Below are 25,817 nucleotides of genomic sequence, written 5' to 3' on the forward strand. Positions count from 1 at the left end.
TGTGATTCCCCTTAGCAATGGGTCGTCTTAATAGATGGTAGGTTAGAGTTCTCATTTTTGTGGCATTATAAATCCACAAATCTAGACGTAGATATTTATCCACAAATATCAGAAGTAGACCTCTCTGACTACTCCCATACTCAAAATTGATTTTTTGCTGTACCAATATTTAGAACAATGAATTAAATGTCCTACATGTATACAATAATCAGTTCACTGTTCTCATTTTTGTGGTACTGGAAATCCACAATTTTGATTAAGCTCTGGCCAAGGTTGGAGAATTTCAGTAGTGTACCTCTCTGACTGCTCACAGACTCAGAACTACACTTTTACTGGAACAAAATTTCAAAAATTTGAATCCTGCATGTGTATTTTGATCAGGTTACAGTTCTCTAACGGTTTACTCATGCTATAGTTTATTGTATTAATGACCTGTTTCCCATAAAATCACTACACTGTTGTAAATATTTTACTCTAGGCTTATTAAGGGCTCACGTTATTGCTTACTGTATGATTTTTGTCCGAAACATTAAATGCTGTATTTTTTCCCCATCAAGCAAAAGGTACTTGTGTTCATGAAGTTGGATGATCTTTCAATGACCATCAATGACCATGAGAATCCTGGTCAATACAACCCTCACTCTTTTGCCTCCATTCATAGTCCATTCTTGCACTGGCGGTGCTTGGCAGCTAAAATAGTCTTTTTCATTCAACAGACGCAAATTCCCTGTTCATTTAGTGGCTGCTTTAAGGCTTCACAGTATTTAATTCATGTATCTTCTGTACCGCTTATCCTCATGAGGGTCGCGGGTGCGCTGGAGCTGACTATGGGTAAGAGGTAGGATTCACCCTGAACTGTTTGGCAACCAACTGCAACGCACGTATTGAAAAACAAACATTTTACACTCACAATCACACGTATTGAAAATTTAGAGTATTCAATCAATCTATCATATATGTTTTTTGGGATATGGAAAGAAACCCTAATATCCGGAGAATACCCAGCAGGAATAGGGAGAATATGCAAACTAAACAGAGGCAGGTCAGAGCCCGGGAGTGAACCCACTGAAATGTCATCCTAGCCAGTCAACCAACGTGGCCATTGCCCTTCAATCAACCAACCACTGAAGGCCCTCTGAAACTGTTGTCTATCTGAAATATTTCATGGGATATATCAGACCTTTTGGAAGAAATTTGTTTGAGGGACATGCAGAGACACATTGATTGCGCCCTCCAGTGAAAGGAGATTGCGGACTTGTCATTTTGAAAGGTAACATGCCTGTTGAGATGAACGAGGATGATTTGGACGATCTATATATAGTAGGGGAAGACAAATTGCATGTTGACTGAAAACAGGGCATGGCAAATTTATTTGTAAAGGAAAATTCAAGACACTGTTAAAAACGAAAACGATCGAACCCGGAAGCAAACACACAAACTGATAAAACGCACGCCATCCCATGTATTGCGTATTTGAATAGTTATTCTTAGGAATAAGCTGCGGTAAACAATAGCGTTTTTCACCCTGATTTAAAGATTGAAATGCATTTTGTCGACCCACGTATGCCTGTCAAAGTACTTGATCACAGTGAGACGCCACCAGCTGCTTCTCCAAACCACGCAATATAAACCTTTACAGTAGTAGTACATATTTAGTATATGCCTAGTAAGATATAATAGTAGATAACAGTAACTCCCACTTTGATATCCAGTTTTATGAATGTTCTTGCCTCTACTAATGCATTTTAGGCAAGACAGCTCACAAGTTAGCCTGTGATATTAGCTTAATCTTACCTTAAGCAAACACATATGACTTATGCTTGATTATTTTGGAGACATTTAGTGGGGAGTGATGCCGTACGTCCTGATTGCTTATTCCATTGGAATCCAGTTGTTTTTTTTCTGTTTGGGAAGGGAATGAACGACATTCGTACTGATATATTCCTAGGGTACCACGTGTCCGATTTAGGTATTCCATATTCGCATTCTTCACCATTTTGGAGATCAGCAGCTAGTTGATCTTGGCACAAAACCGATGCTAATATTTTCCAATATTATTTTAAATGCTTTTATTGGCCGAAATTATCAGCCCTCTAGTCACTAGGACGTATGATTGGTCGATGACCGTTTAGGAGTTGGAGTTTGACTAAAAAAATCCTGGACAAACCCTTGGTGATGTGTTAGTCAGCATCCAATTGCTTTTTTAGGGCCATGCCATGACAGCCGCTATGTTTCCTGTCCCTGTTGGGAATATATGGGGAATTTAAGCAGGTAGGTCGCGTTCCTCACTTCCTCACACAGCTATACTGTGTTAAAGGTTCAACTGCATGATCAAGTTTTTAATCAAACAGTAGGAGTGTAAAAATGTAATCGATCTGGAATGATATATCAATTGATTATGCACAACTGAATCTCAATAGATCAAAACCCAAAAATCTATATCGGCATCTCATAGATATGCTGCTTTGCTAAAATGAAGGTTTTTCATTAAAATGTCTGAAATGTTTTAGTAACAAAATTGTCAAAAATGTCCAAATAGCCTCGTATTTTTTTTTTTTTTGATTTAGGTGAAATGCTTGTGTTAAATGTTTACATAGTATTGTATTATTCCAATCGAATCCCCTTGAATCAAATCATGTCAGACTCTGTAATTTTGGCAAATATCATATTGTCCAAAAAATCGGTATTGCATTGTCATAAAATTGGTGCTTTAAAACCCTAAAGAAGAGTGAAACACAATTGCTTATTTGCCACTTTTGTCTGGCTCGTAGAAATTTCGAACATTGTTGGAAAAAAATCAACAAACACAATATATGAGTAGTTCGCAGGACTTTTGCTGTGGAAGTGGGTGTGGGCCGGAAAGTCATATATTTTGACATTTTTTCAAGAGCGATTATGATTGAACAATTGAGGTACAAAAAAAAAAAAAAAATTACCTCCAGTGCATTTAGTGATAGTGTCGCCATACAGTCCAAATTCAAATATTGTCCCAGTCTTTCAAAATATTTTTATGGTGAAATCATGCGTCTTACAATTCTAGTGTATGGGAGATTGTCTTGTTTGTAAGCCTTGGCTGTACTGCAAAGTTTTACAACACTTTCGGGAAGTAATTTTCAAAGACCGGAGGTTGGCCCTTATAGGTAAACCAACCGAGAACGTGTTCTCATTTACAATGATCACGACACTGGGGCAGTTTAGTGTTCTGTGTCTTGCTGAAGGACACTTGGACAAAGGACAGCTGAAAGCTGAGAACGGAACCATGCATCTTGCTGCATGATCTTACAAAGCCTGCTCAGATGGGAGGCAAAATGGCTTCTAAGACAACTAGAGCAGACCATGATTCAATACCCTGACAATGATTAGTGTGATGTTACCTGATTTATGTGTTTGGTGGAGGTGAGTTCGGAGATGGAGGTGAGTTGGCCCCTCAACTTGGTAAAAGGGTGGGCTCTGTTCTTCATCCCCTGAGAAGCTTCTTCTCCTGCCTGCCTGACTGAAGGGTCGCCGACCAACCGGAATCTTCCTCTCTAAACATGAAGCCAAACTCTGGTCAGCTACCAGAGGCTTATTGCACACAAGAGATAACTTAATGTAACATGTCTCATGGTTTATTTTCTACATTGCAGACAGTTATGGAGAATTTAGGATGGAAAACAATTTACTGATATTTTTATGGATATGCCTATTTGAAATATGGCCTGATCATTTGGAACAAAGCTTCTATGACCAAATAAACAGATTCCCTGTGGTTCAAAGTCTTAAATGCCAATATTGAAACACAATTTACACAAAAAGAAAATAACAGACTGAACTTACGTAGCTTACAAATAATCGATCCTTTAGTTTGTAAACAAACTTTTTTTCAGTGACGAAAATAAGACCGTAATGAAACAAAACAAAAATACTGTATATTGACAAAAACTATAAATAATGATAGTTTTTGTTAATGTACAATGTTCAATTATCATGAAACCAACATTAACAAAAAATGGCAGGAAAATGCTAGACCTTTCACACACCCCCATCAGACACAAATTTATGTAAAAATGATCTCAAACGTTTGTGCAGTAAAAAGTTTCGTTTGTGCTGCTATCCTTTTTATGATACAGTTGGGCAAATAAGTATTTAGTCAACCACCAATTGTGCAAGCTCTCCTACTTGAAAAGATTATAGAGGCCTGTAATTGTCAACATGGGTAAACCTCAACCATGACAGACAGAATGTGGGAAAAAAAACAATCACATTGTTTGATTTTTAAAGAGTTTATTTCCAAATTACAGTGGAAAATAAGTATTTGGTCACCTATAAACAAGCAAGATTTCTGGCTGTCAAAGAGGTCTAACTTCTTCTAACGAGGCTCCACCTGTTACCTGTATTAATGGCACCCGTTTTAACTCATCGGTATAAAAGACACCTGTCCACAACCTCAGTCAGTCACACCCCAAACTCCACTATGGCCAAGACCAAAGAGCTGTCGAAGGACACCAGAGACAAAATTGTAGACCTGCACCAGGCTGGGATGACTGAATCTGCAATAGGTAAAACGCTTGGTGTAAAGAAATAAACTGTGGGAGCAATTATTAGAAAATAGAAGCCATACAAGACCACTGATAATCTCCCTCGATCTGGGGCTCCATTCAAGATCTCACCACGTGGCGTCAAAACGATAACAAGAACGGTGAGCGGTGAGCAAAAAATCCTAGAACCACAAGGGGGGGGACCGTGAAACACCTACAGAGAGCTGGGACCACAGTAACACACAGTAACACAATGCGCCGCCAGGGACTCAAATCCTGCACTGCCAGACGTGTCCCCCTGCTGAAGAAAGTACACGTCCAGGCCCGTCTGCGGTTCGCTAGAGAGCATTTGGATGATCCAGAAGAGGACTGGGAGAATGTGTTATGTTCCGATAAAACCAAAATGGAACTTTTTGGTAGAAACACAGGTTCTCGTGCTTGGAGGAGAAAGAATACTGAATTGCATCCGAAGAACACCATACCCACTGTGAAGCATGGAAACATCATGCTTTGGGGCTGTTTTTCTGCAAAGGGACCAGAACGACTGATCTGTGTAAAGGAAAGAATAATTGGGGCCATGTATCGAGAGATTTTGAGTGAAAATCTCCTCCCTTCACCAAGGGCATTGAAGATGAGACGTGGCTGGGTCTTTCAGCATGACAATGATCCCAAACACACAGCCAGGGCAACAAAGGACTGGCTTCGTAAGAGGCATTTCAAGGTTCTGGAGTGGCCTAGCCAGTCTCCAGATCTCAACCCCATAGAAAATCTGCGGAGGGAGTTGAAAGTCCGTGTTGCCCAACGACAGCTCCAAAACATCACGGCTCTAAAGGAGCTCTGCATGGAAGAATGGGCCAAAATACCAGCAATAGTGTGTGAAAACCTTGTGAAGGGTTACAGAAAACGTTTGGCCTCCGTTATTGCCAACAAAGGGTACATAACAAAGTATTGAGATGAACTTTGGGTATTGACCAAATACTTATTTTCCACCATGATTTGCAAATTATTTCTTTAAAAATCAAACAATGTGATTTTCTGTTTTTTCCCCCACATTCTGTCTCTCATGGTTGAGGTTTACTCATGTTGACAATTACAGGCCTCTCTAATATTTTCAAGTGGGAGAACTTGCACAATTAGTGGTTGACTAAATACTTATTTGTCCCACTGTATTTACAATGGTTTTAAAGGTCATTCTGAGGTCAATCAACCCATCAGTTGGTTTAAAAATGGCTAAAAATAGTGTCGATGCATGGTTTGTGCTGTATAGGGTTTTGTTTGTGCTGCTATCCTTGGTAAGATATTAATTTCAAGTGATGACGTCACACAGCCCCCCATTTATTGCAAAATTGACCGGAAGTAGTGCCAATCGTTTATGCCACGTTTGTGGTCGTTTTTGCTGTAAAGAAAATTTGTTTGTGCTGCTATCGTTTTATAAATATTGCAATATTAATTTCGAGTGATAACGTCACTCGCAGCTTTTCCGTATCTAACTCCCGCTGTTGACGGAGCGTACCAAATCTCTCAATAACAGAGGGGTGTTTCAACCACTACCGCAAACGTAGCACAAACGAATGGCACCCCTTTGGTTCCATTTTGCAGTAAATGACGGGATGTGTGACGTCATCACTCGAAATCTATATCTCAATATCTCGTAAAACAATAGCAGCGCAAACGATTGACACAATTTTGAGGCATTTTAATCAAAATTGGGGGCTGTTTCACCTCAGACTGACCTATTAAAAAAAATGTAATATCTGAAAAACGATAGCAGCACATACGAAAAATTTTACAGCACAAGCAAGCACAAACATTGCACAAACGATTGACATCATTTTTATATAAATTTGCACCTGATGGAGGGGGCAACTTCATGGAGGTCATTCATACTAGATTCAGGGGCCGTTTACATGCCCAAAAAAACGAGAGTGACAACGCAAAAACCTTTCCAAGGAGCCCGATCATTTACACAGCAACAGCGTTCTGGGTATGGAGGACCAAGAGTACAAAAGTTAAATAAATAAACAATAAAATAAATAATTAAAAGTTGGCATTAAAATACTTCTATTTCAATATTTATTCATTTTAATATTTATTTCAAAATTTATTTATTTAAATTTCTATTCATTAATTTTGATTTATATTTATTTATTTCAATGTATTTTTCACTTTTTATTTATTTATTCCAATTTATATTTCAATTTTATTTATTGATTTCAATTTCCATTTATTTATTTAAATTTTTTGTTCCATCTTTATTTATTTCAACATGAATCTATTTATTCCAATATATGTATTTAGAATTTTTTTTGTATTTATTTCAATTTTTACTTATTTATTTATTTCAACATTTATTTATTTTGCTTTTTATTTCATTCTTGCACTCTTGTTCCCCGTGTGGCCGCATGAAATAATTTTATCTGTCAGTGGCTCATCAAACTCTGTGTGTGGGCGTGAACTGACGGGGTTTGAGTTGATCGAGTCTACCTACATGGCTCTGGAGTCAAGCTAGTCCTCCTTCCATGAGCTCCCTCTACGTGCTCAGGGGGCAAATTTCCTGCATCAACGTGTTCTGCCAAGTCTAAAACGTCCGTTATTAAATCCCGAGAAAGCTGATGCAATCGTTGCAATGTTGGGAAGGAGCATTTCCTTCAGAAATGAAACATCACCCGTACAAAGGAAATGAGTGCCCTCTAGTGGAGAAAACATTTCCAACAATCAAACTAAAATGATAATATTTCCAGTTTCCCGTGGTCTGATGGTATGGAGGCTGAAATTTGCGGTTTCGAATAATGTTGCAACGTTCAATGTAAAATTGTTTCTTTTTTACGGGCTTTAGAGATGCCGCGTGATTGAACAGGCCGGTGTAATCATAGGACTTCCAACTGCACACTTGTGTCTGGTAATGTGAGTATATTGTTAGGTCTGATTAGTATAATGGAGTCGTGTGATCATTGCTGCAAAGTCCCATTGATGAAACTGGTGGAGCCACTGTCAAAAAAAAATGTGTGTGTGTGTTCAATGTATTTATTCACTTTTAGCATTGGAAAGATATAAGACATGTTTTTCCCCTTTTTCCCCAAAGAATAATTTAAATTAAAAAAGTTTTAAACATGTTGCTGTCCTACTGAATTATTTTTAAACAAGAATAATTTAGAAAAATGCTTGTCTTTATCAAATGCTTCATTGAGTGAGTCCACTCAAATCTGATCACGCTGCTGAGAACACTTACACACACACAGACAGAAAATGAGTTGCCATAGCACACTACCACTAGTGTTTAACAAGCTCAACGACCTCATACATTCGCCGCGTTTCAAGGCAGGCGCTCCCAAGCTTCTCTGGCAAAATCAAAGCTTCAGAGCCGTCACTCATCATTACCTTTAACAAGCAGCTGCTTGGTGAGCAAGAAAACCGGTGAGAGGTGAGTGGCTGTATGTGATCGGATCGGGACATCTCTATAAAATGCTGTATTTGTTTATTTTTTATTTTTTTTTTGAGAGAAAAAAAAAAAATCCGCGACTGACTGAAGGCGCGAAGTTTGACGCGCAAAGTACCGAGGGATCACTGTAGTACAAAAGAATCAAGAGGAAAAATGTAAAGACCGGTTTAACACCAAGTCGCGGAGTAAGAGTCGTGTTTCTTCTTCACAAATCTTCTCAAAGTAAAAAGTATGGCATGGTAAAACTACACTTAGAAGTACATTTTTCTCAAAAGTTAACTCAAATAAATGTAACGGAGTAAATCTAATGCATTACTACCCATCTCTGCCAATCATGAATCGTTTATGTCAAAAACGCAAATGGATTCTGCACACACTCACACAGCCTATTTCTTGTGATCGCAAACGCAGTGACGCAATGTTTGACTAACAGAACAGATCATCTTCGGGGGGATAAAAAAAATGCCAATCCCATGAATTGCCCACAAATTGAAAACTAGAACTCACTATAGGTAGAGATTTGTTTTAGAATTTTAGTTGATTCATATGTGAACAGCATCAGCTGCGTCATCTTGATATGTCTTTTTCCAGTGAGAGATTATGGAAGTCATTACTGATGAAAACTGTGACAATCCACTAATATCTGGACACCATCTTAATACAAAGAAAATGTGGCTGGAGGATAAAGTGATACGGAAGATGAATGAGGTTTGAATTGACCTTTTCTGTTGAATAGTTGCAACCTTGAGTACCTTTCTTAATCAGTAATTCTTTGTTCAAAAAGCTGCAATCATTGGGAGGCTTGTTAATCACAAAAACATTGAAAATTATCTGGTTATCATTATTCAATGTTTAATAAAGAGCCATGGGTCCAGATTTACGGAACGTGTGGTTTAATTTGGCATGCAAACATGAGGAGAAAAAAAAGTTGAGAATGAATAAATACTCCTTAAATAAATACATGTAATAAGAATAGCACAAAAAAAAGAGACATTTTTAATTATTGAAATTAGCATTGTTGAAAGCAAAATAAAGTATGAAGCCATCATGATGGGGGTCAGAGTAACGTCAATGGAGCTGACTCGATACGGGTCCAAAAAATGTATTCCAAATAACCAATATTAGAACATTTCATATGAAGTAGAAAAAATGACCTGCTGACCTCGCATTATTGACGGCTGTTTGTGAACTATAAATTTGAAAAATGTCAAAACAAATGGTAACACACACGTACTTTATAGCAATTTTCAAGTCTTGAGAAAAACTTACAGATATATTCAGTTAGCCCGGCACTACACATCAGAGTGATGAGCCTGTCTCGTGGTGTGAGACGTTGGAATCGTGACACACTTTCAAGCTAAAAGCAAATGTTCGCATCTACTGGTGACTCGCAACGAGATCAACTGAGACATCAACAATGACCTGTGAGCTTGCAAAAACGTTAAGTGTGATACCCCAAAAAAGGGAGACAACAGCTGACGGGAGAGAGTGAGAGGCTAAGTCAGACAGCTTCCCTTAACTGCACTACGACTGCATCCCTTGCACTTGCCACTAAATTTAAGCCAATGCCAGTATTTCACAATCACTCACAACGTACACAATCAGTCCCATATTTTCAGGACCATATGGTGTACTGTATTAAAATGCGCAGTCTCAGTTTCTATATTTTAAGGCACCCCGTATCACAGGGCTTAAGATTCGGTAGCATACATAAGTACTAAAACATAAGCTAGCATTCAAATACGCTGGGCTACATATGGTTTTAAAAGGTCAGAGGGAGCAAAAATGACTTTGGTTGTGCTTTACTGAAGTACTGTAGTTAACAATGTACTCACACAGTGATGCCCAATATGACAATATATATCGTCAAAAGTATATTAACTGACATACAGTGGGGAGAACAAGTATTTGATACACTGCCAATGGGTTTTCCCATTGACAGTGTATCAAATACTTGTTCTCCCCACTGTATCGTCATGATCTTGTACCACCAATATCGTGACATATTGGGCAGAAAGTAGAGGTACAAGCTTGCAGTCTTTGTGCACAGACTGGTAACAGTTTAGCACATCACTTATGCTTAGAGTGACCTCTAGATGTTCCCAAATAAGGATGCTTGGTGGATGTTATGATAAGCCAATTTGAATCTGCTGTCTGTCTGGGTTGTGTAAGTTCAAGTGCATTGGTTTGTGAGGACCTGGATCAGTTAAAAAACAGTGAATAAAAAAATGGACTTACATTGTGTGTGCAGGTCATTAAATGTTCGATCAAAAGTAATTCAGAGGCTGTTGGTAAAGCCTGACTGAATAGGAGCTGAATTGAAAGGGGAGACGTACTAGTCAGATAAAAGGGCGAAAGAAAGAGCAAGCGATCGATAAATGGTTATGGATCACTATGATGGAAAGTAGGATTTAAAAATAGTGTGCAAAGTGATTGTGTGATCAAGGACACATCACTTAGCACAGAAAACACAGTAATTAAGGCTACCTCTACACAAGGACGGACGGAGTTGTGTGGTTGTTTGAACAATGTGCTAATGCGAGCGAACGCATGCTAACCGTTTGCGCCATTGCTGTAATAGCACCTAATTATCATTTATTTACGTTGATGCGAACCTGTTTGGTATCGAGGACGAAATTGATTCAGCAAAGTATACGGACGTCCAACATTGTCCTTTGGGAGTTTAGCTTGCTGTATAGCCAGGACCAAGCCGTAGCGTCCTGGTGAGGACAGTATATCAGCATTTCGTTGTTCATGCGCTGTACACTTATTCAGCATGTTGTTCTCTATTGTATTTTTTTTTCTATATTAAACTGCCTTTCAAGATGACATATCTGTTCTATGTGTTGGATTTTATCAAGTAACTTTCCCCCAAAAATGCGACTTATACTCCGATGCGACTTATATATGTTTTTTTTCTCTTCGTTGACCATTTTATGGCTGGTGCGACTTATACTCAGGTGCGACTGGTAGTCCGGAAAATACGGTAATAATAATATTGCTAGTAAGTAAATGAATAAAGAAAGTGTGCATCCCATATTAGCTTTGGAAGCAGCGCATCAGTCACATGGTCGTATGAAGAAAGGTCATCCGGCGACCATGCAGCAACTTAGGCTGTCGCTTACCTCATCAAAAAAATGCAAATATTTTGAATTTACAGAAAAAGGAACTATTACACCTTTGCTGCCGGGCTTCATTGATGCAAAGAACATTGCAAGACATCTGGTGGCCACGCCTTGTTGTATAAAAACATTGTACTGGCTAAGGGACAAAAATAGAAAAGAAAAAAAATAATTGAAAAAAATTAAAAACCATAAACATGCACAAGAAGGGTCTTGAACTTTGGAGAACATAGAGTGCAAACCAGTGTTGTTTTCGTCAACGATGATGATAACGAAAATATTTCGTCAACAAACAATATTTTAATGACGATGACACGCTGAAAACGTGTCTTGGGAGACTTAAATATAACTAGATGGATGCCGGTTGTTGTCTGACGACACAAAAACGAGATGAAAACTCGTTATAGTTTCTGTCATAAATTCAAAATGTGTGATATTTTCTTATTGTATTGTAGTTAGAACGCTTTTAGCAGCATTTGGTCGTGTCACTCATGTGACATGCGGCGTGCTCCCCACCCCTCTTGCCCCACACACAGGCATAAGCGTGTGCCCATTCCAGGCTCCTTTAGTGAAACGTGTCAGGTGCTGCTTGGTAAGTTTTGTTTTCTTATCCTGGCTAGATATGCCATGTTGCTTTACCCTTTAAAGGTCTGTGCTGAGTGATCATCACACACTAAATTAAGTTGTGGCGTTAGCATAGTGGTCCAACTACCATAGCGTTTGCTCTAGCCAGGGGTCGCGCTAACCGAATATTTTCCGTCATTGACCGATTTTTTAAAACGGTGACGGAAAAAACTGAAGTCCAGCTGTCATTTTGACAGGTTGCAATTCACACCCCAGACCACAGGGTGGCGAGTGAGCATATTAATTAACTATTGTCTCTCTTGATGCATGACGTCGTTGGCCTTACTCAAAAAAATGTCAAGGCAACTGAGTGTCCGAAGTTTCTTCAAAAAGCCCCAAAACGACGATGGTGTTGATAAAAGAGGTGAAAAAACGGACTGCACAAGCGGGCACGCAATTCAAGTCCATGCGCACCAGGAGGAGGGTGTGAGGCTGCGTTCAGGCCACAGCAGGTGAACTGTTAATTTCATTGTTCCATATGTAGCCTACCTACTGGGGCCACAGTCAGCTGTTTTTGTCACTGCGGAGAAAAAGTTACATATTCATCTGCTTGATGTGTGATGGCACGGTGTGGATTCTCTGTTAAGCTTGTTCGGACAGAATATTAATTTAAAATGAATGAAAACTAAATGCTATTGAATATGTTGAAGCAGTATGCAATGTTAAGAGTCTTGTTAGCTCGAATTGCTGTGTCCAGGCGCTGTAGCTCTGCTGCTCTCTGTGAACTCTCAAGCCGGAACGCGCGCGGCTCTTAAGTGTCTGTCACGTGACTGTGTCGTAGCCGGTAACGCGCTCGGCCAAATGGACACACAAGTACGGAAGGTGAATTATGCCAAACAAAGGGTCACCACAATGTCATTATCATCATTTTAAAAATTTGAGTGACGGGTAAAAATAGATTATGACCGGATTTTTATGACCCTGTCAGTCAAAATGACAGACAACGAAAAAGTCTAGCGCAACCTCTGGCTCTAGCATTAGCATTTAGCGCGGTAACTCTACAGTTTGTAGCGTTCAGCTGAGTTTATTTGATTACAAATAATGTCCTGTTTTCCTGCTGAGTGTGTATTATCATCATTAAAATGGTGATGTCCTTGTAGACTACAGTCATGAGCTCGTCTGTCATGTTCATTCGAAATCGTTGGAAACCTTTTATGTACTATTTATTCATGGACTAAAACTTTTGAAGTTTATAAACGAACACATTTTGAGAATTGTCGACTAAAATTAGACGAAAGTCTTCGTTGACTAAAACTGGACGAAGTTAAACCCATTCTGAAATGACTAAAATATGACTAAGACTAATAAGTATTTTCGTCCAAAAGACTAAGACGAAAATTGAAATGGCTGCCAAAAACAACACTGTTGCAAACATGAAAATACAGAAAACATATTTCCAATAAAAATGCTGGCTTTTAAGCTCAAACATAGACATCATCATTATTGACGGGTCAGCTCGGCCATGCACTGCGCAACTCCTTCAAGCAGGGGGCCGCCCACATCAAGAGGAGCTATTCATAAACACGCACGAAGCGAACTAACGGTGGGTTTCGGTTCAAAAAGTACGAAAGCTGTAACACATACAAACAGCAAGGATTGTCTCAGGAGTGATTTGTTCAAGGATTCAAGGTAATTATTATATTTTTTGTACCATGCATGCATTTTGAAACGTGAAAAAAAATGGAGAAATTAGCCACTAAGTAGGGGTGTAACGGTACACAAAAATCTCGGTTCGGTACAGTGGGGAGAACAAATATTTGATACACTGCCGATTTTGTCGGGTTTTCCCACTTGCAAAGCATGTAGAAGTCTGTAATTTGTATCATAAGTTCTCTTCAACTGTGAGGGACGGAATCTAATACAAAAAAACAGAAAATCACGTTGTATGATTTTTAAATAATACATTTACATTTAATTGCATGAAATAAGTATTTGATACGTCACAAAAATCGAACTTAATATATGGTACAGAAACCTTTGTTTGCTATTACAGATACCAAACGTTTCTTGTAGTCCTTGACAAGGTTTGCACACACTGCAGCAGGGATTTTGGCCCACTCCTCCATGCAGCTCTTCTCCAGAGCCTTCAGGTTTCGGGGCTGCTGCCGGGCAACACGGACTTTCAGCTCCCTCCATAGATTTTCTATCGGGTTCAGATATGGTGACTGGCTAGGCCACTCCAGGACCTTAAGATGCTTCTTATGAAGCCACTCTTTGGTTGCCTTGGCTGTGTGCTTTGGGTCGTTGTCATGCTGGAAAACCCAGCCACGACCCATCTTCAGGGCTCTCACTGAAGGAAGGAGGTTGTCAGCCAAGATCTGGCGATACATAGCCCCATCCATCCTCCCCTAAATACGGTGCAGTCGTCCTGTACCCTTGGCAGAGAAGCAGCCCCAAAAAATGATGTTTCCTCCTCCATGTTTCACGGTTGGGATGGTGTTCTTGGGGTTGTACTCATCCTTCTTTTTCCTCCAAACACGACGAGTTTAGACCAAAAGTTCAATTTTGGTCTAATCCGACCACATGACCTTCTCCCGTTGCTCCTCTGGATCATCCAGATGGTCAGTGGCAAAGTTTCAGACGTGTCTGGACATGCACTGGCTTCAGCAGCGGGACCTTGCGTGCGCTGTAGGATTTTAATCCATGACGGCGTAATGTGTTTCCGATGGTTTTCTTCGAGACTGTGGTTCCAGCTCTCTTCAGGTCATTGACCAGGTCCTGCCGTGTAGTTCTGGGCTGATCCCTCACCTTCCTCATGATCAGTGATGCCCCACGAGGTGATATCTTGCATGGAGTCCCAGAACAAGGCAGATTGACCGTCAACTTGAACATCTTCCATTTTCTAATAATCGAATAAAACAGTTTTTACCTTCTCACCAAGCTGCTTGCTTATTTTCCTGTCGCCCATCCCAGGCTTGTGCAGGTCTATTATTTTATCCCTGATGTCCTTACACAGCTCTTTGGTCTTGGCCATTGTGGAGAGGTTGTAGTTTGTTTGTTTGACCATGTGAACAGGTGTCTTTTATACAGGTAACAAGTCCAAACAGGGGCAGTTACATCCAGTAATGAGTGGAGAACAGGAGGGGTTCTTAAAAAAGAACTAAGAGCTGAAATATTTACTAGTTGGTAATGTATCAAATACTTATTTCATGCAGTTAAATACAAATGTATTATTTAAAAATTATACAATGTGATTTTCTGGATTTTTGTATTGGATTCCGTCCCTCACAGTTGAAGAGAACTTATGATACATATTACAGACCTCTTCATGGCTTGCAAGTGGGAAAAACAGCAAAATTGGCAGTGTATCAAATACTTGTTCTCCCCACTGTACGTACCTCGGTTTTGAGGTCACGGTTCAGTTTATTTTCGGTACAGTAAGAAAACAAAATGCAAAATATAAATGTGCTAGTTGTTTATTACACACTTTTGTGCTTTCAACAATAGGAACAGTAGCCTATACAAGGCTAGAATTCTGCTCAAAAAGTAGCGGGTAGTTAAAGATAATAATCTAACAACAATTTGACTTTCAGACCCCGCGTATGCCTCAATGATTTTTTTCCCCCTTATGAACGGTTTTCAAAAGCTTTATTGGTGGATCTTCTCAAGTTAAAGCGCCACACAGAAATTAATACATTTAATTGTGTAAGCAGGATGTGTGTATTATTCTTACTATTTAATTACAGGTGTTTTAGCTCATTTCAATTTTTTTTATTTAAATAGGCTATTATTTATTTATTATGTGTATATATTTTACAAATGTGATGTAGTATTCATTTATATTGTATATTTTATGTTGTATAACTTTAGCTCCTATGTGTATATTAGTTCTACTTGTTTTGTTGTGGTAGGAGGGTTTTGTATTGAACACGGGACCGTGTTGGTTATTATTATAGCAGAGAAGACAACTGTAAATCAACAAAGACAAGTCAACTGTGCCCCGATCTACCACTCAAGAGATCTGATGGACTCAAAAAGTGGGTTACGATTGCATATTAGCTTGAAAATCGACCGGATCCACCGTATTTTTACACGAGTGACTTCCGGTCTGCTAGCTAGTAGTATTGACGCAGGAGGGCAGCGTCTAGCGCCAAATAATAAACTCTGCCGTTCTTTTCGCGTGCATCGCGTTGAGCCGCTTCTGGGACGCGTCTAACACACGGCCGCACTGCGACTGGTGTGCATTGGCTGATTGACTTTAACGGCCACGTTTCACTGCGTTCTCACGGCGGCCACGTTGTCACGCCATTGACGTTTCTTACCGTCCTACCGTGTTGGTCCGCATTATAGTAGAGAAGACTGAGTAAATATAATCTACACAAAGAAACTGTAACCCGATTGACTCACAGCCTCGAAAAGTAAGGGCCCAAGTACACCGCATGCGTGATCGTTGCGTTTCCGGTCCGACTCCGGTAAAAAATAGCGCCGGAGCCAATCCGTTCCCATTATATCCTATTGTTCAACGTATACCGGCCGCGTCAGTGCTCCGGATTGACTGCGAACCACCTCCGGCGTGCCGCATGCCCGCCGGATGGTATAGACCCTACCCACCGACGTCACAAAATCATGTGCTCGCTGTATGGTTCCGCCCTCTTGGCCGTCATTTTGTGTCTGTATTATCAATGGTCTCAATTGATCGAGCAATTTATAATGCATTTCATGGAAGACCCGGTGCTTTCGGATGCCGTAAACTCACTTGATGCGTTGCATAAAAGGCGTTATGTGGAAAAGCTTCAGTTTATCCATTCGCCAGATCCATATTTGATGCCTAAATCGATGTTTTTCGACCCGCTGTCTCCGCCGTATTTGCCTGACATCTGCCAGCTACCCTGATATGTACAACTATCTTGTCCACACAAAATCAGCCTATTCTCACGAAAGTTTGAAAAACTTTAAGAGCTTGGAGGCTTATAAATACTTCGTTGCTGGTTGGGTGAAACAGGTCCTCGTCCACGAAAATTCGGCAGGAATTTATCTTGTGCTTGGAAAGGTGAGTTACGAAATTTTCAATTCAAAATCTTTTGTTATTGCTAACATACACTGTCAAGTCTAATATATTTCATGTCGTTTGTCAATGGAGTTAGGGCTTTTAATGTTTATATGGTTTAGCGATAGCACTCTCACTACATACATACGTGTATGTTGTCGGCGATTAGCCTAGCAATGATCTTAATTGTGGTTGTCAGCCCAAAACCCTCTAAATATATATTAAATGAATCTTACCAGATATAAAATGACTACTACATAATCTGTGGTAATCGTTTGGAGCCCAGTTTTCTCGTCGAATTGCAGCAGCCCATCTCGCTCTCTTCTCTCCGGGTCTCTCGGAATCCGGTAGAACCTCAAGTCTCTCCGTCTTCTCCGTCTATCTTCTCTGTTATTGCAACCGACCGCCACACACGCCTTCACCATTTTGATTATTAATGTTAACGAGCAGAAAAGCACGTCGTAAATAGGAGGAATGTACGTAGCCGTAACAGGTAAACATGATGTGTTGACGGACAATTGGGCGGCACCAGTCAGGAGGAAGGAGTTGTGACGTCACGTGGGTAGGGTCTATAGGCTATTTTCTATTTCTGCCGGACACGCATCCGACAAAATGGGCGGAGCTGGGCCTGACGTCAAAAGCCCAGGTGCCTAATCACGGTTTAAACACGAGCGAAAATGGATGATGAGCGCTTCATCATGGAGGTGGAAAGTCACAAAGTGATATACATGCAGCAGATATTACTATAAGGACACCATTAAAAGCGAAACTGCAAAGTGTCCTATTATGTGTGTTTTTCTGGCAATGATATCAAACACGACGTGCTAAGCAAAAAAAAAAAAAAAAAGACAGCGTATCTGGAAGTGGTTCCACTGCAGAAATTCTCGTGCCCCGCGCACAAACAATCTCGGTTTGTATACAGAGTCTAGGGGGAAAAGTACGAAAGAGAAAAAAAGAGACGAAAGAGAAAAAGACACCCACAAGTTTCGACCTGGTGGTCTATTCAAGACGTTTCTCTTTCTTTCCTACATTTCACTTGACTCTTCACAGAAAAAACAACAGTTTGCGCTGGCCACATGAATCTGCAGTGTTGAGACACCAATTCCAAGTACGCTGTTTTTTTAGTTCGTGTCGAATATAATTCGCTATCCATTTTATAAATATGACAGATTATTTATCAGTTGTTTATAACAGCTCTATGAGATGTTATGTGCCATAAATTTTAAATGCGCACAAAGATATAAACGCACCGACACAACCAAGGGCATAATAGCCCCCCTTCCCTCCACACACGGAGCCCTGATCTCAACATGATGCAGTCAATCTGGAATTAAGAGACAGACACAACTAAAATATTGTAGCGTCGCCGGGGCTGTCATCGGTGGGTTAATTTATGCACATGTCATTGGTGTGCTGGTGCACCAGCGTGACGCTCCGATTGGTGGACTAGATAGCGTCAGTGTAAATACAGTGGGGAGAAAAGTATTTGATACACTGACAATGAGAAAACCCATTGGCAGTGTATCAAATACTTGTTCTCCCCACTGTAGTTGTTGTTTTTGCATTGGTGAGGTGGCGGGAAGTTAATAAAGAAAAAGAGGAAAAAGGCGTTGAAGCTCGTGTGTTGTTTTCGCGGCCAAACTTCCGCTTAGCAAACGTTACATTATCAATATGCAAGGAAAACAATGTGCTCTTTCTCTGCTTCTCTGATGAGTACATACTACAGACTCCGTGTGTATGTCGTTGATTTAAATGGCACATTATCGAGCGCGATCACGCGAGAGCTCACGAGGGGACGGAGCTGGCGGACCGCAGCCGTGCAGCAGCCGGTATGATTTGCCTGTTTTTGACGGACTGCGTGGCACGCAGGCAACACTGAACCGGACCGGAACCGCAACGATCACGCATGCAGTGTACTTGGGCCTTTAGGGTTATATTACGTCAGAAGCTCGTTCAGTACTCCTCCGTTCCGACCCGAGCACCAAATACCGAAACGGTTCAATACAAATACATGTACCGTTACACCCTTACCACTAAGGCATTGGCATCATAGTTCACAATATTTACGTAAAATAAAGGCTACCTGCACGTTTTTTTTTTTTTTTGCTTTTAACCAAGAATCGAGACGGTTTTACATCCATATCTATAAAGAATTCAGGGATTTAAGCATTTATTCACAAGAATTTCAAGTTATAAAGCTCTTAGTTGTAATAAGGTGGCGCCAGAGTGAACTTAAAGACGAGCCGCACATTCGACATATTTACGTAAAATAAATGCTACCTGCACGGTTTCTTTTGCTTTTAATCAAGAATCAAGACTGTTTTACATCCATATCTATAAAGAATACAGGAATTTAAGCATTTATTCACATAAATTTGAACGTAAAAAGCTCTTTGTTGTAATAAGGCGGCGCCACGGAGAACTTAAGGAACGCGCCGTACATTCGACATATTTACATAAAATAAATTATACCTGCACGGTTTCTTTTGCTTTTAATCAAGAATCGAGACTGCCTTACGTCCATATCTATAAAGAATTCAGGGATTTAAGCATTTATTCACAAGAATTTGAATGTAAAAAGCTCTTTTCCTGTGATTCCACTCAGTCAGCTTTGACAGCCTCGCCAACAATGCAGGTCCTCTATTTATTGGTCCCGTGTCCCGTCAATTACATTATGAAGTCTGTGGCTCAAACTCTTTAAATGTACTTAAATTTGCCTTGCCTTGCCTTTACTTAGAGTGAAAGTGACTCTTCAGCAGCAACTTTTTTTTTTAAATTGTAAAATAACAAAGCTTTGCTTTGTCAGTGCAAATGTATCATTGAGAGACAATTGAGATGTAAACTATACAAGCTATATTTCAAACTGTATACAATGAATGACGTATAGCTTTTTTTCCCCTATTATCATGTCAGTGTTGATCTGCTGTACAAAAGATAAACATATACTACATAAAGTTGTACGCATATAAAACTGAGTTATGAAATTTATAATACAAAAAAAAGCTGCAAATATTCACATCTGGTTTGATTCGGTCCCCCCTCATCACAGTGCTGTTGCGCTCGGAAGCGCTGCCTCGAACTTCCTCATCTAACTCTCACAATTGCTTTTATATTTGCTGTTCACGTCAGACATCTTGAGTAAAGTCGCCATGTAGAGCGTTTTCAAGTGAATCGACAATTTTTCAGACAGAAACGCACCGCGCGAACAATTTTTTTTTAACCATCAAATTAGAAGAATCCTATCTCGGGTTTTATGTGGTCAATTGGTGCCAAAATAAAATTGCAAAAGTTAAAAATTCACACTTTGAAGAATCTTGACAGCAGCGGCGCACTTAAAAGTTTTTTGTATGTGCCGCATTATCAGATCACATCGACGTCATCGTTGGCATCTGGGGGTAAATTAAATGTTGATTAAAGATATTGCTTGTTGATTTAATTTTTGTTGCGTATTTTTATTCCCATATTGTTATGAATATTTACTTCGTAAGTTTCCTTGAGATATCATGATGTCATTTTTAGGCTGTATCACCCACACCCCAATGGCGTACCGCACGCTACACGTCACTTCCGCTCATTAATATTCATGACGTTACAAACTTTTGCTAAGGCGGGGACACGCTCCCGTTTGTCCCCAATAGTAAATGAATAGAAATAGTGTACGACGGAGACGTTTACAGAGCTAAACCTACCAATTCTGGCCGAAAATGATGTCCATGGTGTCAAATTCACTGATAAGGATGTGGAGGACCATACAAATGTTCAGTTTGAGAGATGGCTTGAGTGTCGAGAGCTGAAAAAGACGGGGGAAAAGAAACAAGCCGACCTAAGCTTAGACTTAGCTTTTTTATCGATACCTTTTTCTTCCGCCACTGACAATGACATTCTCCTGTTACAACAATCTATCCTTTACCACCATATGCCCTGTCTATCTTATATATTATATCCTCTGGTTGTCTTACATCTCTGCCAGTACTTTTGGGCATTTTACATTGCTATTTTTGTGTAGCGATCGCAAATGCTACTCGTTGACAGCCAACAAACACCTTTAATTTTTTCATTAATAACAAATCCTAATTATATAATTTATTTACACTTCCCCCTTACAAAAGTTTTTTTTTTTTTTTTTTACAACAGAAAAGGTAACAGTGCCAGTCGGATACCATTTGACTTCCTTTCAGGTCATTCATTGTCAGACAAGCCGCAACGGCAAAACCCCACGCTGAAAAATAAGTAAAAGATATCAAAATGGCTTAACCTCTTTGTCCTATGAAGGACCATGGCAACCCAACAAAATGTTTACGACACATGAAATGTGAATGGCATTACCTTGCTGGCGTTAAACGTCCGCTAAGTTGATCCATTCTTCACATTTTTCCCTTCGAGTTTTTAGTTTTAGGAAACGCTTGACCAAAACATCTTTCATGTGTCGTAATGTCTAGAGTCGTTTCTACAAGTTCCATATCAGCAGTGCTTGATCGGCATGTTTGTTTTTTGAAAGATTACCGAAGAAAAATAGCTGAAATATAATGGTTTGTATGCGAAGGCGTGTCTATATTGTACCACTTCTGCTTTACGATGCGATGTCACGGTCTAAAAATAGCATTCGTGCGGTACGCCATTGCTGTTATGTGGGGGTGCGACAGTTAGTATGATACATGTATGAGCCACTCTGAATAACCGGACGGCACATTTAAATAACTTAAAACACAGTTTTTTCTAAAGACTTCCTGTTACATCACACAATTTTGTTGAGTTAACGGTGGCATTTCAGCAGCAATTAAATGATTTCCTGAGCAAAAAAAAAAGTAAGCTTGTTCGTGTAAGAAAAAAAAAAACCTCACACAATAGCCCCTATCAGAAACCTCCAATTCCACCCAAAACAAACCACAAAAACCTCCAAAAACAGACCCAATAGGGAAACGGGTAAGTGTTGTCAGAGAAGGATAACTCACTTTTCTTTTGGCCTTTATACTGCTGGGCCTTTTTCTTCTGCTTGGGGAGTGACTGCGACATTTCTCTGGTACCTGAAAGAAAACATTTTTTGGATCATCCTCTCGTGAGCTTGATGCTTTTACTTTGTTTTTGCCGTAACGTTGCCAAGAGCTTTAATGTGCACTCTGCCTTTTGCCATTATCACAAAATAATTGTTTTTTGTCTATATTCTGCCTTTGGTTTTAGACATGTAGCTTTTGTTTAGCAATTTTTGTTTGTCTTTTGTGCTGCTTGTACTTTTTACAGAGTGAAAGTTTAAGATGAATTTACTTAGTTCTTTACATAGTGTTGTTATTCCTTTTAATCAATGATTTTGTATCTTCTCCTTTCCACATTTACTATAATTTCTAAAATAGTTTTCTTTTGTGTTTCGTACACCCAACCAGAACCGCCAACTACAACATTTTTTCTGTTTACCTCTGTATTATACACTCCCCAATTTTGGATTGAAATGCTTTAGTTTTCATATCCAATCTACGGTCCGTTAGGGTGCCCAATGATTCCCACCTCTAGAAACTACATCAAGTGGCTATAAAGTAAAAGCAGACCCTATTCTGGACACAAATCCATACAAAACAGGTGACAAAATAATGAATTAGAAACTATGAATTAACAACTAAATTAGATCCTAATTAGTTTCTCAGCGGCCTTGGATCCTCCCACTAAAAAATCTCCAAATAGGCGATGTTACACTCACAATGAGGTGCAGATGTATGCAGTAGCATGCTATCCATAGGCCTACAATTTTCTTGTTGCTCTGTGAGCGTTCTGTCATTTTGTCAACATGTACTAGCTAGCGCGGCGCTAGTAACCTAGACATGATTATCAATTCTGGGTGTTATGTCACAACCAGAAATGCTGAAAAAGTGGGGAGTTCCCTGATGCATTGCTTTGAGTGGAATGATTATGAAATGATTTTTAAAAAACTGCCAGATTTAAGTGTCATATTTGTTTTCTACATGTAAAATTACATAAGTGCAGTCATTTACATTTTTTGACTTGCTCACCATTTCATAGCACTTTCAAGTGCTGTACAAGTTCATATTTTTCATAGGTCAAACTTTCTCAAAATCTTTTTTGTATCAGGCATAAGTCTCAGATACTAAATTTGGGATTTTAATGAACTGTCTGGTATATTAATCAAAATACAAGAAATAAACATTTGAAATACATCATTCTGTGTCTAATTAATGCATATAATACACATATTAGAATTTTTAAAAAATGCACACTTTTACAACTGAATTGCTGAATTCTTATTTTTCAATGAGCTAATTTCAGTTGTTTTTTTTACTACCACCTGCATAGTAAACTGTTTTTGAGTACCCATCATTACTTTCATTCAAGTATTTGATATAATCATTTTGCACAAATTGTATCCTTTTCTAGTCTGGTTTATTTAAAATTAAATTCTTACTCTGAGTAGCAGGGGGTTGGAGTTGATAGCCCGTCAGCTGACACCAACCCACAGGATAAAGATCAGGCGACTCGCAATCGACCCACTGGTCATACTCATCCTCCCAGCCGTCAAAGTGGATCCTTAGTAGCCGATGTACAATTCGGGTTACTGTAGCGACACACACCAGACGTGGCTCCATCAAGTCAACGGCTTCCAACTTCATGCCTCGTCGGAAACCGTGATTGGGAACGTCCTATTAAGGCAGCAAAAACAGGGATCAGTGAATCTACTAGTTAAAAGCGAACTAACATTGTCTACGTTTAGACCTGTTGCGATAACACATTTTAGTGGGCGATATATTGTCTCATAAATTATTGGTGATAAGGGATATTATTGTCATTTTTTGTTTTTAAACAATTCAACCACTAATGTAGATACGTCCTATAACGTCATGATAAATCACACATTTAAAAGCAATAAATTGTTATTCTTAAATAAACTATATTAAAAAAAATATTAAAAAAAAAAAAAAGCACACACACACAATGCATAACGATTCATTTGACAGCTAGCTAAGTGCAGAATATGAAATAGGTGAGGAAACCCAACACCATTTTTGTCGCCCATCAAAAGTGTTTATTTGATCCAAAATGACTGTCTTCTGGTCTTGCAAAGGGCGCATGTCAGCAAATTTGAAGCCAAATCCATAGACTTCATAATATATTGACGAGACACGGGGCAAGGGGCCGATTAATAGGGGGCCTATCTCCATCAAAGCTGACTGAGTGGAAACACAGACAAAAAGCTTTTTCCGTTTAAAATTCTTGTGAATAAATACTTAAATCCCTGAATTCTTTATAGATATGGCGGAAAAGAGTCTCGATTCTCAGTAAAAGCAAAAGATTGGGCAGTTAGCATTTATTTTACGTAAATATGTTGAATCTGCTGCTAGTCTTCAAGTCATTGTGGCGCCGCCTTATCACAACAAAGAGGTTTTTCCGTAGAAAAGGCTTGTGAATAAATGCGTAAATCCCTGAATTCTTTATAGATATGGGAGAAAAGAGTCTCGATTCTCGGTTAAAAGCAAAAAAACAGGCAGTTAGCATTTATTTTACGTAAGTATGCTGAATGTGCTGCTAGTCTTTAAGCCACAGTGGCGCCGCCTGATCACCAAAAATAAATTTTTATGTTGAAAATTCTTGTGAATAAATGCTTAAATCCCTGAATTCTTTACAGATATGAACTTAAAACAGTCTCGATTCTTAGTTTAAAAAAAAAAAAATTTTTTTTTTAAACGGGAGTGTGGGACGGCCCCCTACTTGAAGTGGGTCTGGGGAATGTATCCCGTCAATATCATTATAAAGTATAATCGAAATTATTTATTGCCAATCAGATTTTTCATAATGGATGTCATTGTATAGCTATTCTTGATCATAATGGATGTCATTTCATAGCTATTCTTAGTGTAGAATGTGAAGTACGTGAGATTAACTTCAGAAATCTTTATTTACATGTTGAACATGATGTGCTTTAATTTTGAAATGTTCACCGGAAGTATGTTCGCCAAGCCGCTCAGCGTTGGCGTTACACTCAGTAAACTTCAGTTTTCGTCATGCATGTGGTGCCAGTAATAGAACTTTTCTGGGGTTTTTGTTGTTGTTTTTTTAGCATTGTTTGAAAATGTTGTAAACCAGCGAGTTTTCATGTTTGAGGTGTCACCTTTTAACTCCAAGTTTGCGTTTCGGAGAAGACTGCCAATGTTTTTATAACAGACTAAAGTACCTTGTCTTTTTTCTTAATTAACCTCAGGTTATCAGTGCTAATGTTTTACAATGTTTAATATAGATGTGTTTTCTTATTTTGTATGTCTTTGATTCTACGGTGTGTTGATGACCAATTCACATCTGTGAAAGGAACTAGAGTCTCATATGCAATCAACACGCATTAATGTAGAGTGCACGCAGCACACACGCGGGGATAAATTGCAGCCGGGAAAATTACTGACTGTATTTTTATTTACTGTACGATACAGTGGGGCAAATAAGTATTTAGTCAACCACCAATTGTGCCTACTTGTAAAAGATTAGAGAGGCCTGTAATTGTCAACATGGGTAAACCTCAACCATGAGAGACAGAATGTGGAAAAAAAAAAAACAGAAAATCACATTGTTTGATTTTTAAAGAATTTACTTCCAAATTAGAGTGGAAAATAAGTATAAGTACAAGCAAGATTTCTGGCGGTCAAAGAGGTCTAACTTCTTCTAACGAGGTCTAACGAGGCTCCACTCCTTACCTGCATTAATGGCGCCTGTTTTAACTCATTATTGGTACAAAAGACACCTGTACACAAACTCAGTCAGTCACACTCCAAACTCCACTATGGCCAAAACCAAAGAGCTTTTGATGGACACCAGAGACTAAATTGTAGACCTGCACCAGGCTGGGAAGACTGAATCTGCAATAGGTAAAACGCTTGGTGTAAAGAAATCAACTGTGGGAGCAATTATTAGAAAATGGAAGACATACAAGACCACTGATAATCTCCCTCGATCTGGGGCTCCATGGATCTCACTTACAAATTTGGATTCAGTTTCGTAAAAACTTTGGTCTGGTGGGTCCATCAATTTTCGCACCAATAGCAAAAAAACATTTATTTCCTCCATCCAACCTTGACCCTACCTTCATGACTTGGCACAACTTAGGCCTGGTACATATTCAATATTTGTATGAAAATGGC

The 25,817-nt window shown here is 39.2% G+C and overlaps 1 protein-coding gene across 2 annotated transcripts in view; it reads right to left on the bottom strand.

Annotated features, from left to right (window-relative positions):
• The window catches only part of mbtd1 (mbt domain containing 1), a 95,086-nt gene that overhangs the window by 3,978 nt on the left and 65,291 nt on the right, over window positions 1-25,817 (bottom strand). The window contains exons 14-16 of one of the 2 annotated variants that reach the window (XM_057825449.1): window positions 23,099-23,333; window positions 21,642-21,713; window positions 3,375-3,527 (exon numbers count right to left, since the gene is read on the bottom strand). In XM_057825449.1, coding sequence (XP_057681432.1) covers window positions 3,375-3,527; window positions 21,642-21,713; window positions 23,099-23,333 — 460 coding nt within the window. Of the gene's footprint in view, window positions 1-3,374; window positions 3,528-19,422; window positions 20,480-21,641; window positions 21,714-23,098; window positions 23,334-25,817 lie in introns of those variants that run through there. The other variant, XM_057825451.1, reaches the window with a different exon arrangement.

Source organism: Corythoichthys intestinalis, chromosome 21, assembly GCF_030265065.1.
Source record: "Corythoichthys intestinalis isolate RoL2023-P3 chromosome 21, ASM3026506v1, whole genome shotgun sequence".
Taxonomy (NCBI): domain Eukaryota; kingdom Metazoa; phylum Chordata; class Actinopteri; order Syngnathiformes; family Syngnathidae; genus Corythoichthys; species Corythoichthys intestinalis.